Source organism: Podarcis tiliguerta, assembly GCF_965153285.1.
Source record: "Podarcis tiliguerta genome assembly, chromosome: 14".
Lineage (NCBI taxonomy): Eukaryota > Metazoa > Chordata > Lepidosauria > Squamata > Lacertidae > Podarcis > Podarcis tiliguerta.
The window spans coordinates 17,474,146-17,491,858 of NC_139547.1; the positions used below are offsets into that span (position 1 = coordinate 17,474,146).

The 17,713-nt window shown below is 47.4% G+C and overlaps 2 protein-coding genes across 6 annotated transcripts in view; both read right to left on the reverse strand.

The window, feature by feature from the left end:
• CEMIP (cell migration inducing hyaluronidase 1) overlaps positions 1-4,318 on the reverse strand; it is a 168,265-nt gene extending 163,947 nt beyond the window's left edge. Inside the window, exons 1-2 of one of the 3 annotated variants that reach the window (XM_083411833.1) lie at positions 3,452-4,318; positions 2,350-3,293 (exon numbers count right to left, since the gene is read on the reverse strand). The gene's annotated coding sequence lies outside the window, so the exon portion shown is untranslated. Of the gene's footprint in view, positions 1-2,036; positions 3,294-3,451 lie in introns of all 3 variants that reach the window. The other 2 variants (XM_083411831.1, XM_083411832.1) reach the window with 2 other exon arrangements.
• LOC310663668 (cell surface hyaluronidase CEMIP2-like) overlaps positions 1-17,713 on the reverse strand; it is a 98,032-nt gene that overhangs the window by 73,203 nt on the left and 7,116 nt on the right. For all 3 annotated transcript variants that reach the window (XR_014504563.1, XM_083411801.1, XM_083411802.1), the window contains 2 exons: positions 16,875-17,366; positions 1,374-1,517 (listed from right to left, as the gene is read on the reverse strand). Coding sequence is in view for 2 of the 3 variants with exons in the window: in XM_083411801.1 (XP_083267927.1) it covers positions 1,374-1,517; positions 16,875-17,366 (636 nt within the window). In the remaining variant the exon portion in view is untranslated. The remainder of the gene's footprint in view (positions 1-1,373; positions 1,518-16,874; positions 17,367-17,713) is intronic.

The following is a 17,713-nucleotide window of genomic DNA, read 5'->3' on the forward strand; positions in this document are numbered from 1 at the left end:
CAGCTGCTGGTACTTAGCATGTTGATGCTGGAGGTTGCACAGAGCTACATTAGAACCAAGAGGTGATTGTACTATTGCCCACTGTGGTTTCTCAGCCTCACCCAGAGGGCCACTGGGTGGAGGAAAAGGATGCTGTGCTCAGCAGGTCATTGGTCTGATTCAGCATGGCTCCTCTGACATTCTTATTGATGTAATTAATGTCAAAACTTCATGAACAAAAATATGCCCTGAACAGAGGAGAACAATGCTTTTGCCCTTTTAAAAAATTGCAAATATAACAAGGTCACAAGAAACCGAGAACGTTAAAGGGCAACCAACCCCCATTCAATTTATGTCACTGGAAAGCTCAGGATTGATTGATTGATTGATTGATTGACTGACTGGCTGGTTTTATTGCAATGATGTCCCACTTTCCCCCCCCCCCCAAGGGGCTCAATGCAATATACATGCTTCTCCCCCCTCCTCATTTAATCCCCTCAACAACCCTGTGAGGCAGGTTAGGTTGAGAGGCATAATAATAACATTATTATTAAATATGACTGAGTGGGTTTTTGAACTTCATCTCAAGGGGCCTAGCCTAGTCTTACATTCTGACCCCTACACTTCACTGTTTCTGAGCCTCTTTCCTCTGTGTTTAACTCCAAGTTACTTGCACCTGATGCATAAAATACAATCTGAATCAATTAGATGCAGTAATCAATGCATTTGGTCAATACAAATGCAGAGAGCTTTTTACAGCCAAGCAAATAAATAGTCATGAGATCAAACAGCAGCACCTATTCAAGTTTAAAGGTAAAGGTAAAGGGACCCCTGACCATTAGGTCCAGTCGTGGCCGACTCTGGGGTTGCGGCGCTCATCTCGCTTTGCTGGCCGAGGGAGCCGGCGTACAGCTTCCGGGTCATGTGGCCAGCATGACTAAGCTGCTTCTGGTGAACCAGAGCAGCGCACGGAAATGCCGTTTACCTTCCCGCCGGAGCGGTACCTATTTATCTACTTGCACTTTGACTCGCTTTCGAACTGCTAGGTTGGCAGGAGCAGGGACCGAGCAACGGGAGCTCACCCCGTCGTGGGGATTTGAACCACCAACCTTCTGATCGGCAAGTCCTAGGCTCTGTGGTTTAACCCACAGTGCCACCTGCACTATTCAAGTTAAATACAGAAGTCAGAGAATACACACCTGAACTTAAACTGGTATGGGTTTTCCTACATGGGATTTGGCCCCTTGGAGTTCCGTGGGGATTGAGTCCAAGGTTAAATGGCACAGGATCGGGCGCAGCTTGAGCACCCGCAAACAAACACCTCCCTCCCCACCACCAGCTTTTCCCCTCGAGGTTAAGAGCCTGCTGCCCGCGCAAAAGCCTCTCCTCCTTACCTCCTTCCTGGATGAGCAGCGAGTGGAAAGTGGCCGAGCTCTCCAAGCGCAGAGCCTCCCCTCGGCCCACGACGGCAGCGTGGCTGCTGTTATGTCCCGGACGCCACGGGGTGAGGTGCGCGGCGGGCGGCCGGCAGGAGCTCCCTGCAGAAAGGAAGAGAGAAAAAGACCCCCAGGCTTCCATCCATCCTAGGCACGCTTCAGCCCGGCGTGCAAGAGCTCAGCCCTCGACGGAGAGGGAGAGCGCGACCGTGGAAGGAAGCAATCGAGGACCCACCTGCGGCTCCGCTCCGGGATCGGGCGCTGTAGCGACGACCAGACCGCTGCCACCTGCAGTCTCCGGAAGGAGCAGCGCCCCGGGCTGTTGCGCCCAGCCCAGCCTGACCCCTCCAAGCGGATCCCGGCACCTGCGAGAAGAACAAGCCGGCCGGGGCGCCGCCGGAGGAAACGCGCGTCCGCACCGTCGAGGTTCCTAACTTGTTGCAGCGATTGAGACGCGCGCCCCCTTCTCTGTTTCTCCAATCAACCGTCGGCCGCACGCAAGAATCCCAGTCAAGGCGAGCCCGGATTTCGCACAGGCGCGCTTGCCGCGGGAGAAGGCGCTGTCAAGCAGCACGTGGCCGCGCAAGCCGGCGCGCGATCCTGAGCCGCGCCGTTCCTTACCTCGCCTTTGCAGCCTGCCTCCTCGTCCAACAATCTCTGCAAGAACTTCGTTATTGTCGTCATGATGATTGCAAAGGACAAGTTCTCCCTTCCGAACACACACCACAGACCAGGCGCTCTCTCACACACACGCACATACATGCACACACGCGCACACACACACGGGAACTGGGCTGCTCGGTCTCCCTTCTCCCCTCGGCGTACAGGTTTACAAGCATCTCTAACTCCCTGCATTTCCACCGACAGCAGCGCCTCCTGGTGGCGATTTGAAGGGAAAAAAGCCCTCGAGAAAGTCCATCATCACGTACCTTACCTCTGCGCTCTCGGCAGAAAAGCGCACAACGCTTTTATTGAACCCTTTGGTAACAGAAGAAGCGAGGTTTTTTCTCCCCGTTCCCACCCAGCGCTCTGTTTTAGTTGGACGGTCTGAGCTGGTGGCGATCCTCCTTTTCCCCCCAGAAGCAATTAAGAGAAGCGACGTGGATTATTTAGAGACATCTATATTTTTAGACGGCTCTGGAGAGGGACAGAGAGAGGCGCGCTCGGGAACCCAAAGGCTTTCCTTCTCCTTTGAGCGCTCCGCTGCCCGGCTTTTTTTTTTCCTGCCCGGCCACCAGCCTCGCTATTTATAGGCGATCTCGGAGCCGCGCTGTTTACACCAGCTGAGCGCTTGGCTCCTCCCCGGCCCGTGACGCCGCTTCGCATTCTGGACATACCGCGCGGCTGTTGGCGCCGAGTTGCCAAGAAAGGGGGGCGAGAGCAAACCCCGAAAAAAACAGCGGGGGGGGGGGGAGAGAGAGAGCCCCGCGCGGATCGCGATCTCTCTTCCTCTTAGTCGATCGCTGAACTTTCCCTGGAAGCGAATCGCCTCCTCCCCCCTCCTTTCCCGGTGTCCTTGGCTGCTACTCAGTTGCTCGGAAGCGAACTGGTTCAGGTCCAAGTCTGCGCAAACTTGGAGAGCATTCGGAGCGAGGACTCCCCGGGATCCGCACCCCTGGGCACCTCTTCTTCCAAGCAACCCAGAAACCGCACGTGCCTTTTCCCCAAAAGCGACGCGTCGCCTTCCTTTGGCGCTGGAAACGTGAGCACGGGAGCTATGCGCTTCCAAAGGGGGCTTGCGCGCAGGTTTGCGCCATCGCGCCTGCCTGGGAGAGGGGGCTCATGTGTCAAGGAGCCAGTGACAGGTGCCACGCGGTAGCCACGGACCCTCTGGCCAGCCGTGCAAGCGGCACCTGATGAGATTTCCCTTCCTTTATGCTAGATATCTCAGTGGCGTAGCTTGGGGGGTGCGGGGGGGGGGGCCGGCCGCACCGGCCGCAACATCTGGGGGTTAGGGTTAGGGGGCGCAAATCCACGGGGTAGGGGGTGCAAATTACTTGCCTTGCCCCGGGTGCTGACAACCCACGCTACGCCACTGAGGTGTCTTCAACCTTTTCAGACCCAGGACTCGCCTGCAACCCAAACGTGCATTTGGACACTCGTTTCTGAATTATTTGAATTTAACCACATATTGGCACGGTGGCGATGCTCCCGTCGCAACACACCTTGAAGCAGGGGGTCATAGAATGAGAGAATTGTAGAGTTGGAAGGGACCCCGAGGGTCATCTAGTCCAACCCCCTGCAATGCAGGAATCTAAACCGAAGCATCCACGCCATGACAGATGGCCATCCAACCTCTGCTTTAAAACCTTCAAGGAAAGAGAGTCCACCACGTCCCAAGGGAGACAGTTCTGCTGTCGGAACAGCTCTTACCGTCAGAGTTTCCCCCTGATTTTTAGTCGGAATCTCCTTTCTTGAAGCCTTGGGTTGGAGTCCTACCCTCCAGAGCAGGAGAAAACAAGCTTGTTCCCTCTTCCAGCCCTTGAGATATTTGAAGATGGCTATCGGATCGTCCCTTTTCCAACCCAACAGTTGAAGAGCAGTTATCTCTGCCACAACTATGAAAGCTGCAGGAGCCCCTGGCCAAATTTGGATGCCCCCCCCTTCCTTCTTTGTATCATGGGATCTGAAATAAGCACCCACGTAGTGGCCGACATCGTTCTCCCAAATTTCAGCGGTGCTCTGTGAGACATTAACATTTGCTGCCCTCCCATGCCCCATCAACATCATTGTTGCAGCGCCCCCTGAACCCAGGGCAGTCAAACTGCCCATGCGACCTTAAAATTGCCTCTGACTCACAAGCTGGGAATGCAAGTCCCATTGTGTTTAACAGTGATTAATCAGGACCAGCTTCAGATTAGAGAGGACCTTTCTCAAGTGCCACCCCCATCCTCCTGGTAGCCTTATCCAGCAAACAGCAGCATCACTCCACAGCTGTCAACTTTTCCCTTTTCTTGCGAGGAATCCTATTCGGAATAAGGGAAACGTTGACAGCTATGCATCACTCTTATCCAGCACTAGGTGTCTGCATCTGTGAGCCACCATTTTAATTTCCCACAATGCCCCACCACTGGAATGCTATGGCAGGGGCACTGTGGGAAATTAAAACGGCAGTTCTGCTTTGACTCAACCGCTTGTTGCGAGGGGAAGGGTGGGGCTGTGCATGCCGGGTGCTGATGCTCAGCCTGGACTTAATCCCAAATCACAGAATTGTAGAGTTGGAAGAGGCCCTGTGGATCATCTATTCCAACCCCCGAATATGCAGCTGTCCTGCACGGGGATCAAACGCTCAACCTTGGCTTTATCAGCACCATGCTTTAACCAACTGAGCTATCCAGGCTTGTTAGTGTGCCCAGGAAATACAGTCCTGGTTTAACTGTACCAAGCTCAAGAAAGAGATTGAAGAGGGCAGTTGGCTCAGGATGCCCATAGGAAAGGCAAAAGAGCTACAGAATCAATCAGCCTCTTTCCCCAAAGGTGTCATGGAGGGGGTGGGGAACAGGACCATTGCTCAGTGGTTAGAGCACATGCCTTTCCAGGTAGGGTTCCCAGTCTGAACTCCATCTGTGTTGTTGCCTGTCAGTGTAGACGCCTCTGAGCTAGGTGGACCAATGGTCTGACTCAGTACAATGCAGCTTCCTGTGTTTCTACGAATTTCTGTTACTCCTTATAATGAGACAGGATGTACCGTTTCTTAACAGATGCTTATCAAACCTGAGATCCAGACACACCCACAGTGGAAAATGCAATGTCTGCTGGCAGTGGGAGGGCTGTAATGTAGCGAGACATACATGATAATAATTTGTACTAACATTTTGTTCTTTCTTCCAGAATTAAATTACCCAACTGACCACGGGAGGAGGGCTTGTTGTTTTCACCCACAATGAACACACACTCGTTCTTCATGTTACCACACTGGTTTTGCAGAATCGCAGGTCCCAATCCTATGCAAATCTTCCTGGGAGCTGCTGACATCCAGCCCAATGGTTGCCATGAATTTGATTTTGAATTGATTTTAGAATGTTGTGTTACTTTTATTGTTGTTAGCCGCTCTGAGCCCGGCTTCGGCTGGGGAGGGTGGGATATAAAATTATTATTATTATTATTATTATATTATTATTATTATCCAAGAGACAATGGAGTGTGCCTCCAGGGGTGAAGTCAAATCGCTGAAGAATCACAGCACCTGCTGCGGCTGCAGATACCAGTAACTCATCACTGCTGCCTCTAGTGTTGTTTTTCTTATGTTAGCAGCAGCCAGGTGGCCCTTCCAAGGTGCAAGACTCTGCAGTGTGTATGGAGGTCCTGGGCTGCCCAGATGACAAGACCCCTCTCTCGGCCTTGCTGATGTGGTCCAAAGGAAAGCAGGAGAATTATATTTAATATTCAACCAGCCAATTATATGGCCTTCATTAGAGGGCTGTTTTTCCCACACTGCCAAATTAACTTCAGAGATTCGTAAGGACTGCCTTCCGGCATCAGACCAAAGTTTCATCTAGCCCAGGATTCTGTTTCCAACACTGACTGGCAAGATTCCCCTGAGAATTCCAGGGGCACAAAAACAGGTGCTTGACCTCGCTGCCTTGTATTGAGAGATATACTGCCTCTGATAATGGATGTTCCACTAAACCAACATGGCTAACAGCTGCTGATTGACCAATGCACCATGGATTTGACTAGAGTCCTACTATCAGGTAAACAGGTAAAGGACCCCTGGACGGTTAAGTCCAGTCAAAGGTGACTATAGGGTGTGGCACTCATCTCGCTTTACAGGCCAAGGGAGCCAGCCCTTGTCCGCAGACAACTTTCCAGGTCATGTGGCAGGCATGACTAAACTGCTTCTGGCGCAAAGGAACACCATGACGGAAACTAGAGCGCATATAAATGCCGTTTACTTTCCTACCACAGCAGTATCTATTTATCTACTTGCACTGGTGTGTTTTTGAACTGCTAGGTTGGCAGGAGCTGGGACAAAGTAACGGGAGCTCACTCCATCGCGGGGATTCGAACCGCCGACCTTCCGATAGGCAAGCCCAAGAGGCTCAGTGGTTTAGACCACAGTTTAGAGCCCTGTGGGTTAAACTACAGAGCCTAGGACTTGCCGATCAGAAGGACGGCGGTTCGAATCCCCATGATGGGGTGACCTCCCGTTGCTCAGTCCCTGCTCCTGCCAACCTAGCAGTTCAAAAGGACGTCAAAGTGCAATTAGATAAATAAGTACTGCTTCGGCGGGAAGGTAAACGGCGTTTCCGTGAACTGTTCTGGTTTGCCAGAAGCGGCTTAGTCATGCTGGCCACATGACCCAGAAGCTGTCTGTGGACAAACACCGGCTCCCTCGGCCAATAAAGCGAGATGAGCGCCACAACCCCAGAGTTGGCCACCACTGGACCTAACGCTCAGGGGTCCCTTTACCTTTGCTATCACTGCAAGCACAGAAGCTAAGAGATATAGAATCACACTCCAATCCCCTGCAATGCAGGAATATGCAGCTGTCCCGTATGGGGACCGATTCTGTTATCAGCATCAAGCTCTAACCAACAGAACTATCCATATGCAGTGCAGCCCTATAATACATCAAGAATAGAGAAATTGCAAGAAATTGTGAACCTCCAGGTATAAGCTGGGTTGTCAATTCACATGATTCCTGACCACAGGCCATGTTGGCTGGACTGATGGGGAAGCTGGGAGAGTCTGGAGACCACACAAGTTAAGATATATAATAATTATTCTCAGGCACATGTGTATAAGGGTTGCAGCCTAAGCTACAAATCAAGGTGCCTGGTTCAAATGGACTCAAAGTAGCCATAGGGCTCACTCCCAGCCTCACCTTTGCAGTGATAATACTGACCCGCCTCTGAGGGCTGTTGTAAAGTCACCAGGCCAATGCATGGCCACCCAAGTGCACTGATGAACTCACAAGCAGGTTTCGAGCTATGAGCAACAGAAGTAATTAGATGATGATACAGTTTGACTATGATTTAATAGCTAGAAGGTGGGGTGCAGCAGAAGGGGAGACACCAGAACTCCATGGGAAAAGGGGTGGGAAGTCGATAAGATTAAGAGAAAAGACTAAATTGTATTTTGACGGCATATGTTAAAAATGTTGAAACAATAAAATATAATTGGGGGGCACTCAAGAGCACTATATAAATGCTAACAATTAACAGGACTTCCCCACCCCAAACTGTACGCTCCAGCATGGAGTATTTGCCCCCACAGAGCAGGCGTGTGGAACCTTCCAGCATCCCATGGGCCAACTAGGGCAGGTGGGCGAGACCACGCACTTGTCAATCATCTGATGACAGCATTCAGAAGCTGAAATCCGGCTTTCTAAGCAGGGTTGAGCTGTGCATGGAATTCTCTAGGGTGATCTCCCTCAGGACTGAAAACCCCCCTCCCATCAGCTGATGGATGGAGTGGGTTCGATCCTGCTTTCTGCAGATGTTGAGCTATGGCACCTGCCCCCCCAAAAAATGCCCTGATTATGAATTACATATTGGGACCATGAATTTGACTGGTTAATTATGCATTGTATATATGAAAAAGACCTTCCCACCTCCCTTTTAAGGTCATAAACCTGCTGCCAATAAATTTCAGCGGGGTCCCCAAATTCTTGAATGCTGAGATTCTCTTTGCTCTGGACAATTTCACATATCTCTGTCATGTCATGTCATGTCACATACACATACACACACACACACACACACACCATTACAACTTAAACCAGAGATGGAAATCCACCCGCAGGCCTGGGGACTGGATGTGGCCCTCAGAGCTCTCTAACCGGCCCTTAAGACTCTCCCCCTCACCAATCCTGCTCCACACCATCCTTGAGTGCTGTCGCCTGGCTGGATGGTGCGGTTTGATTGTGCCCCTTGCTTTCCTGGACAGAGGACAGAGCAATGTGTGTGGAACCTTCTGACTTTTGCTTGCCTGTATCGGTTGCTCCCCTTGGCCAGCCCACTACAGTCGTACCTTGGAAGTTGAACGGAATCTGTTGCAGAAGTCTATTCAACTTCCAAAATGTTCGAAAACCAAATCACTGCTTCTGATTGGCTGCAGGAAGCTCCTGCAGCCAATCAGAAGCCACAGAAGCCCCGTCGGACGTTTGGGTTCCAAAAGAACGTTCGCAAACCGGAACAATCACATCTGGGTTTGCTGTGTTCAGAAGCCGAAACGTCCGAGTTCCAGGGCATTCATTGCTCCACCAGCCTTGGACCATTAAAAAACTTGGCACCCATTGGAAAGTCAACCGATGCTCAGTTGCATCATCCAACATTGTGGAATGGTATCCATGGATGTTCTTTCCAGCTGACCCCTGGGATGGATGCCCAACCAGGCTTCTTGGGGAAATCCTGGCTGATTATTACCTAGTCATTAATCTGGATTCTTTCGTACTCAGAACTGAGGGGTGAAAATGGTTCCTCACCCCAATGGTTCCTCAGAACTGAGGGGTGAAAATGGTTCCTCACCCCATGACTTAAACACACCTAATCTTTAATAGCTGCAGTGGCACAAGCTAACACAAGGACAGGAAAAGTGTGTGGCCCTCCAGACCTCTCTGACTGGCCCTTGGGACTCTCCATAGGCCACACACCCCTTGAGTGTTTCTGCCTAGCCAGGATGTGCCCTTGAACTCTGCTAACACCTCCTGAGGGCCTGGATGCATAGATAGGGAAAATAACCCACTAACCCACTGTACAAAGGTAAGACTTACAGTCATTGCTTCATCAACCCGGGTCCTTCCAAAGTGTTTGTCCCCCATGGAAAGTCCAGTTATTAGTGGTCCTTAGTTAATCATGCCCATTCATTTCAATAGGTCTACTCTGAGCAGGACTAGCATTGGATGCAACCCCAAACATGGCTTCTCGGCACAATCCAGTTTATGTTTACCTAGTCATTACTCGGAATTTTCATGATTTTCCAACATTGTGGAATAGTGTCGCTTCTTAGGAAAAGCAGGTCGATGTTTACCTAATCATTCACCTGAATTATTTCATAATCCTTTATTTATCTTTGAGTTTGATGGCTATTTAAAGACATGGGAGTCCCCGAAATCATTATCTTTTGCAGCACACTCAACCAATCATGTTTACTGATAAGTCACCCCCCACAAATGTCAATAGGGTTTGCTCCTAAGCATAAATGCTCACATAATTGCAGTCTCGGACCACTTCTGATGCACTTATTATATGCATAATCTTACTATTTTGCCTTTCACGTTGCTTTTATAATACCTAGTGTATTGTCTGAACAAGCAATGTTTCTGGATTCCTCACTTCTTTGGGAAGATAAAACAAAAAGCCTCCACACACACACACACACCACCCAACTATCTAAAGAGATACAGCCCTAGAAAAGCTTGGGCACATGATTTTCTTGGTTGTATAAACTGGCTATGAATGTTAGCACTAAAATTACAGTGGGCACAAAGGAACGCCACTCCCTAATTTTCATTGGTTTTGTTTTTTTACACCAATCTTCTTAGCTATTGGTTTATTAGGCTACAGAATATGATATGGCTGAAAGTGGGAGATGAAACAATGGCTTGGACTTAGGCAGTGCTTTTTTTTCCTGGGGGGATGCAGAGGTAGCGTACCCTTAAACATTTTGTGAATCTAAGTTTGGCCTCATTGAGGGGCAGTATTTCAATATGAGTAGGAAAATGATAGTACTCCTAAACATTTTTTTTAAGAAAAAAAGGACTGGACTTAGGATAGGGACCGCTTCCTTTCTACCCATAATTAGGGGTGGGCGAATATGTCACTTCCAATTTATTTCACAGTTTCTTATTTTTCCAGTCTTAAATTGGATTCTCCAATACTTTCACATCACTTTGCAATTTTTCCCCTTAAAAAAAGAAATCCTCATAAAAATTCATTAGGATTTCTGTCCGAATGTCTCCTAATACTCTACACACAAGCAATTTCCCCCTAATATGTGGCTCTGTATGTTATTTTCAGTGATATGTGCATTTATATGCACACTTTATCTTAGCAAATGCATCACTTGACCGGATAACCGCTTTGCAAAATTCACAGAAGTGCAGAAAGAGGGCTGTGTTTTGGTTCTCACATTATTTCAGAAAGTGCAAAGTAAGTTCACATCTAAGTACAGACTGTATGGAGTTTCTCCTCCATCAGTATCCATAATTCGAGTGTGAATCTGGTGGTGGTGTCTCATCATAAGAACCACCAATGGGCATGGTTTTCAGAGAAACTAAAGCTCTAAGATGCTTCCGACAATGCAATTCAAACATTTTTTTCTTCTTTCCAAAATCTGGAAAGAAATATCATGCAGAGAGGCGTGGCCCTTTCTTTTCTCTCTAGTCCACTCCCTCCTGACGGGTGTCCTGTTTCCTCCTATTTGCCCAGATGGAGGAAGGAAGAACTAGTCACTTTTTACTGATGAATGAGGTTCACAGGGATCGAGTCAGTAACCCTGCAAATTTGACATTTTACAGAATATTCTCTCTCTGTGTGTTTTGCATTAGGAAGTCCCCTTTAAGATGTGCAACCCAATAGCATTCAAATGATAAGCCACTGAGTTCGTTAGGACTACAGTGGTACCTCAGGTTACAGACACTTTGGGTTACAGACTCTTCAGGTTACAGACTCCGCTAACCCAGAAATATTACCTCGGGTTAAGAACTTTGCTTCAGGATGAGAACAGAATTCGTGCTCCAGCGGTTCAGTGTCAGTGGGAGGCCCCATTAGCTAAAGTGGTGCTTCAGGTTAAGAACAGTTTCAGGTTAAGAACGGACCTCCAGAATGAATTAAGTTCTTAACCCGAGGTACCACTGTACATCTTTAGTAGGGATAGGGGAGATTCAGTTCAAACTTAACAAATTAGCATTTTCCAAAACGATACACAAAATGAAACACAGCTCCTCTTTTGAAATCCACATTGAATTTTGCAGTGCAGTTCTCCAGCCACATAACGTGTGTCCAAAAATGCATGTACTATATGGTACAGTGTGCGTATAAATGCATATACCGGTGAAACAAACATACAAAAATGTTGATTGTATTAAGGGGGAAATGGGTTTGCCAAATGCATGCATCAATCAGGCAAAATTGCAGATAAGAGTTGCATGTGAGAAATTCACACCCCAAAATGCTGATGGATTTTTGTGAGGACGTTGGGTAGGGGGTTGCAAATTGATGTTGAAACATGGAGAACTGGTTGGACAAATGAACAACTGAGACCAGGTTGACATATTAGCTTATACCAGATCAAAGGCCTGGAAACAATGCCTTATGAGGAACGGCTAAGAGAGCTGGGCATGTTTAGCCTGGAGAAGAGGAGGTTAAGGGGTGATATGATAGCCATGTTCAAATATATAAAAGGATGTCACATAGAGGAGGGAGAAAGGTTGTTTTCTGCTGCTCCAGAGAAGCGGACACGGAGCAATGGATCCAAACTACAAGAAAGAAGATTCCACCTAAACATTAGGAAGAACTTCCTGACAGTAAGAGCTGTTCGACAGTGGAATTTGCTGCCAAGGAGTGTGGTGAAGTCTCCTTCTTTGGAGGTCTTTAAGCAGAGGCTTGACAACCATATGTCAGGAGTGCTCTGATGGTGTTTCCTGCTTGGCAGGGGGTTGGACTCTATGGCCCTTGTGGTCTCTTCCAACTCTATGATTCTATGATTCTCTCAAGTAAGTGTCGCTAAGATTCAGCTTTCCCACACTTTCTGCCCTGGCCAGGCATCGGTTTGACAAGGGAGCACATGGTATTAGGAGCCATGTGTGGCTGGGTCTGCAGAATTCTATATCATTAAGTATCCAAACAAACCCCTGTGTTGCAAAGAGAACATCAACAATGTCTAGGCAACACGATGACCATATACATATGTATTATATAATCTTTATAGAATTCCTTCAAATCATAAAAAGTTCAAAATGAAATCTTTAGTCTCAAAGTCTCTGAAAATCTTTAAATGAAGCGAGGTACCAAACTTTGTACAGTGGAAGACAAGCTGTGAAGCTTTGTGTATTCAACAATGATGTCCAACATTGAACGGTAATTCTGGGTATTGATGTCAGGGAACTGCCATCAGTGCTGGAGGGAGAGAGCAAAAGCCAGAGGGATTCCAGAGAGTGTCCAGGGATCGGGAGAAGCAGCCCATCTTCTGGAGAAGAGAATCAGCGTATCACCAGTGGAGAAGGGGGGCAGATGGGGGAAGCGGTGAGGCGGTCCCATGACTCCTTGCCTGGGACCAGTGGGGAGAATAGGGGTCCTCTGTTGCCCACGCCCTCTCTGCGCAGAAGGCTTTCGTGCAGAGAGAGTAGGAGAAGACTAGGCGTCAAAGAGCTTCTTTGCTGGAAGAAGTTTAAGAAACGCCCACTGACGGATTCTGCCAGCGATTGAGTCAGCCACGGGTGAGTGGCTGTCCGGACAGAAAAGGTTCACTTTGGCAACCCACCCAGGTGTTTGCACCCAGCCGGGGAGATAGACACCTGCTTACGCACAAGCAACCCCTAGAACCATTACAATTGGCTACTGTTTCGTAGAATTCTTCGTCAGCGTGGTGGGTGGATATAGAATGCTTCATAAACCCATCTTATTTCGAATGAATGACTACATTGTTACATGAGCACTGTTCCACAGCGTTTGATATTTTCATTTACAGGTATATACATTTACATACATTCCACCGTATAGTTTAGTACCTTACTTCATTTAAAGATTTTCAGAGACTTTGAGACTAAAGATTTCATTTTGAACTTTTTACGATTTGAAGGAATTCTATAAAGATTATCTATTACGTATGTAGATAGTCATCGTGTTGCCTAGACATTGTTGAATTCTAGATCATGGCAGAAACCGTATGACCCGGAAAATACCAGTTGCCAGGGAACAACAGTAGGGGAGAGCTGTTGCCTTCATGCTCTGCTTGTGAGCTTCCCAAAGGAATCTGGTTGGCCATAGCAGGGGGGAAATGCTTACCCTCTGCTCCAATCTACCAGAGGCCTTTTCATGATTGGGCAAATTCACAGAGGACAAGCTCTATCAGCAGGCATTGGTCATTGCAATTAAACTGAGCCGCCATGCTCAGGGAATGGGAAGTTGCATTAGCATGGTCCTTTGGCCGGATCCAGCCAGGTTTTTCTTATGTTTTCTTGGCATGGTGATAGCTAGGCCAACAGTGAGCCAAATACCTTTGAAATCTGGCCAGTAGATTATTCTTTTCAGATTTCACAATGGTTCAGTCTTTAGGAAGACACAAAATCTGCCTTTAATTGTCATGCCCTACAGCTAGAAATTATTGCAATTTGCAGGGAGGCTGGGGGAGATAACCAGGTTTCCCAACTGCATAAATTCCCCATCCGGCAACTTACAAAAGGCCAAATGAATAGGAAGTGTGTTTTGCTCCTTGATAAATATCTGGGTCACATTTGCATCATATATTTAAAGGGCTGTGATACCCCTTTAAGTAGTCATGGCTTCACCCAAAGAATTCTGGGAGCTGTAGTTTGTTACGGGTGCTAGGCATTGTTAGGAAGAGACTGCTTTTCCACTCGGCATCCTTAACAAACTACAGCACCCAGAATTCTTCAGAAATGAAACAGGGACCCTCTGATCTGAATCTCACTTCAGCCAGGAACCCACTAGATAGGCAAGCTGGTTTCTCTCAGCCTCACTCTTCCCCCGCCAAATCTGCAAATTGAGAATAATGATCATAGCTGACAGATTTGAAAATAAGGAATCAGCAGCCTTGAAATTAAGGGATCAGCAGCCTCACCTGTCCCAGGGGCAGTCTACTGGATATCTAACAATCCGGGATAGCAGCAGGAAGCAGCGGGAAATGGAGCTGGAATAAGGGAATTTCCCGCAAAAAAGGGAAGGTTGACAGCTATGATAATGATACCATTATATGTTGCAGGGTGTTTGTTAAATGCTTTGAACACCTGAAAATACCATATACAGTGGTACCTCTGGTTAAGTACTTAATTCGTTCCGGAGGTCCGTTCTTAACCTGAAACTGTTCTTAACCTGAAGCACCACTTTAGCTAATGGGGCCTCCCGCTGCTGCCACCGTGCGATTTCTGTTCTCATCCTGAAGCAAAGTTCTTAATCCAAGGTACTATTTCTGGGTTAGCGGAGTCTGTAACCTAAAGCGTATGTAATCTGAAGCATATGTAATCCAAGGTACCACTGTAATGCTAAGTATTATTGGAACCTTCAAGCCCAGATCTCAAAGTTGGAGCTTGGACCAATGTTTTTGCCAAGAAATACAAGAAATAAAAGCTAAGTGCCCTGTTAAGGGGGGGGGGGGATAGAAAGTGAGAGGAGAATAATCAGAAAAAAGGAGGAATCAGATTTCACACATTCACAGGGGGGAAAAAGAAAAATGAGACCCTATTTTGCAGATAAGAATTAAAGAGAGCTCCCCCTCTGCGCAGCGATCTTCTCTAAGAAAAGACTTAAGATAGACCGATTTATGCAGATATTTAAGTGCTGCAATCTCACTTTAACCAACAGAGGCCGCCTTTACACGCCAATCACCTCCCTAATGCCTTCCCTATTGATCTTATCATGGAAACAATTTTGCACCAGGGATCATCAATACGCTCTGTGTGTATTCCACTTAAATCAAATTCATAAAATGGCAACTTTAGATGTAAATGACATTTTGGATGCAAGCGCTTTGTCGGGGGGAAACAGGTTAATGAATGCCAACAATACAGTAAGCCAGAAACTTACACACATTTAACTTGTGCGCATTCAGCCTTGCCCGCTTGGCAAAATATGTATAAGACTAGGGTTTTTCCCCTTAAAAGTAATGTCAAAAATTGGGGCGCGTCTTATACATGGATAGCCATCTCTCCCACCCACCCCCCATTTTGTTAAACTGGAGTCCCCCAAAATAGGGGGCGTCTTATACATGGGGGCATCTTATAGACGGAAAAAAATACGGTAATTTTAAAAAAATTAAAAAGGGGATGGAAAACAAGCGGACATCCAGAATAGAAGACTTTGGCAATCTCACCCACCACTGCACCCAATGTGTTTTGACTATACGTGATTTTGGCTTTAGGTGCGATCCCCAGAACGTAACCTCCATGCAATATTTCCCTCTATCTATAATGTCCAGGCATGGAGTGCCCTTGCAAACAGCAAAAAGGACACACTCTCCACATAGAACAGGGAGGTATCAGCAGGCTTGGGGAAGGGGGAACTCAAGTTTTGCGGGGGGGGGGGGGCGGGAACCTTTTAGAAAGTGGTCTAACAATCAATGGCGCTTCCGAAAGAACCCTGGGAATTGTAGCTCTTTGAGGGGAAGAGGTGTCTCATAACAACACTCAGCGCCCATAACTACCTACAGTTCCCAGGATTCTTTGGAGGAAACGATGGCTGTTTAAAGTGGTATGATTCTGCTTTAAATGTGTCAGTTTGCATTTCTTAGTACAGAAAGTATTGATCTGATGTGTAGAGATCTTCCCTATTCTAATTAATTCAAGAGGGTTCTGGAAGCTTCTCTATGTGAAAGAAAGAAGCAGAAGGTTCCTGGTGTTTGGGTTTATTCCTTCAGAGAAGCTGAGTGCAGCTGGCTTAAACTGGTTCTGTTATCTCTTACAGTTAAGGCAGGGGTCAGCAAACTTTTTCAGCAGGGAGCTGGTCCACTGTCCCTCAGACCTTGAGGGGGGCCAGACTATATTTTGGGGGGAAAGGAAAAAGAAAAAATTCCTATGCCCCACAAATAACCCAGAGATCCATTTTAAATAAAAGGACGCATTCTACTCATGTAAAAACAAGCTGATTCCCGGACTGTCCGAAGGCCAGATTTAGAAGGCAATTGGGCTGGATCCGGCCCCCGGGCCTTAGTTTGCCTACCCATGACTCAAGGTCATGCTGACTATAAAAGTAGGACCAGAAGGAGCCTGGGTTTCACTTTCTCTTTCTATCTCTTCTGGTGTGGTGTTCTGTACATAGTATGCTTAGTGTTGAGGTTAGACTTATTATAAGTTATTGTAAGTTGAAGCTAAGTCTGCTGCAACTGGATTTCTTATGGACTGTGCCAATCCTGAATGTATTGGATTTGTGACCATTATGCTCATTTGCCTTCAGTAGCAGTAAAGCTCTGCTGGATGAAATACAATTACCTCTGGTCTATTTTTGGGAATCCTGCAACATGTGTAAGTTGTTACTCTGCTAATTATACATTGGAATCTACTTCAGATCATACTGAGTAGAATTCAGTGACAGAAATGTATGGTGCAGATGGGGACTTCATGTGGCTCTCAGAATGGCTGAAAAGGTTCACACAAAGAGCTATATCATGCTACAAACTCCACCCATTTTGGTTCTGGCCCCACCCACCATCAGCTGTGGCTCCACCCACCATCCAAGATGGTCTCTGTGTGGTTTTCCCACAAGTCAATGGCCCTTCACAAAGTAGCCGCCCCCCCACCCTTGCAGCAGAGGAACATGCACAATCTCTTTGCACACCTACCATTTTGTTTCGCTTCAGGCTTAGCCAGATGTTTCTTTTTTTCGGGCATCCGGTTCCTTGAGGGCATCTTGGAGGGATTCATTTCGACCGCCACTCCCACATTTCTCAGCAGCCAATGGACCCAGCGTAAGAACGAAGGCTTTACTTTGGAATGCAAGAGTTTGTGAGGATTCAGTTGGATCTGGGGTGGGTCATCTGGATGGTCACAGCTCTGGCGCTGAATGAGAGCAGAAGCCAAGCTAGGCCCGAAAGCTTTCACCAAGACATATTGGGAAAACTTCAGGAGCAGATCACACGTTCCTCGCTCGGCCGCCATCTTCGCCGTCAAGTTCTGACTTGTTAACAACTGCATTTGCTCCTCACGACTTAGAGGGCTGTTACTTCTGAGCGGGTCCATGAATTTAGAAGATTCAGGGGCCTCTGGGAGAATCCTCTGAAACAGCTCCTTATAATCTGTATCCCATAAAGAACTGTTTGGATTCAGGCTATTTTCTGAAACAATCATAAATATCGTAAGAACTCTGTTTGTGGTACTTCTTCATTGCCCCTAAAATATTTATTTCTCCAATAGGTTATCACAAGATTCATTTGACCATATGCAGCTGTATTTAAAATGCACCCCGTTGACATACACTCTCAGGACCCAGAATAACTTTTAGGTGTGTTTTCTCCCAGTATATAAATATAATAAAAGAATACGCACCTCCCTGTTCTGTAAGAGCAGCCCAGGAAGGTTCACTGAGGTCCAGCTCCAAGGGCCTTCTGCGTGGTTCCCTCCCTGCAAGAAGTGAGGTTACAGGGAACCAGGCAGAGGGCCTTCTCAGTAGTGGCACCTGCTC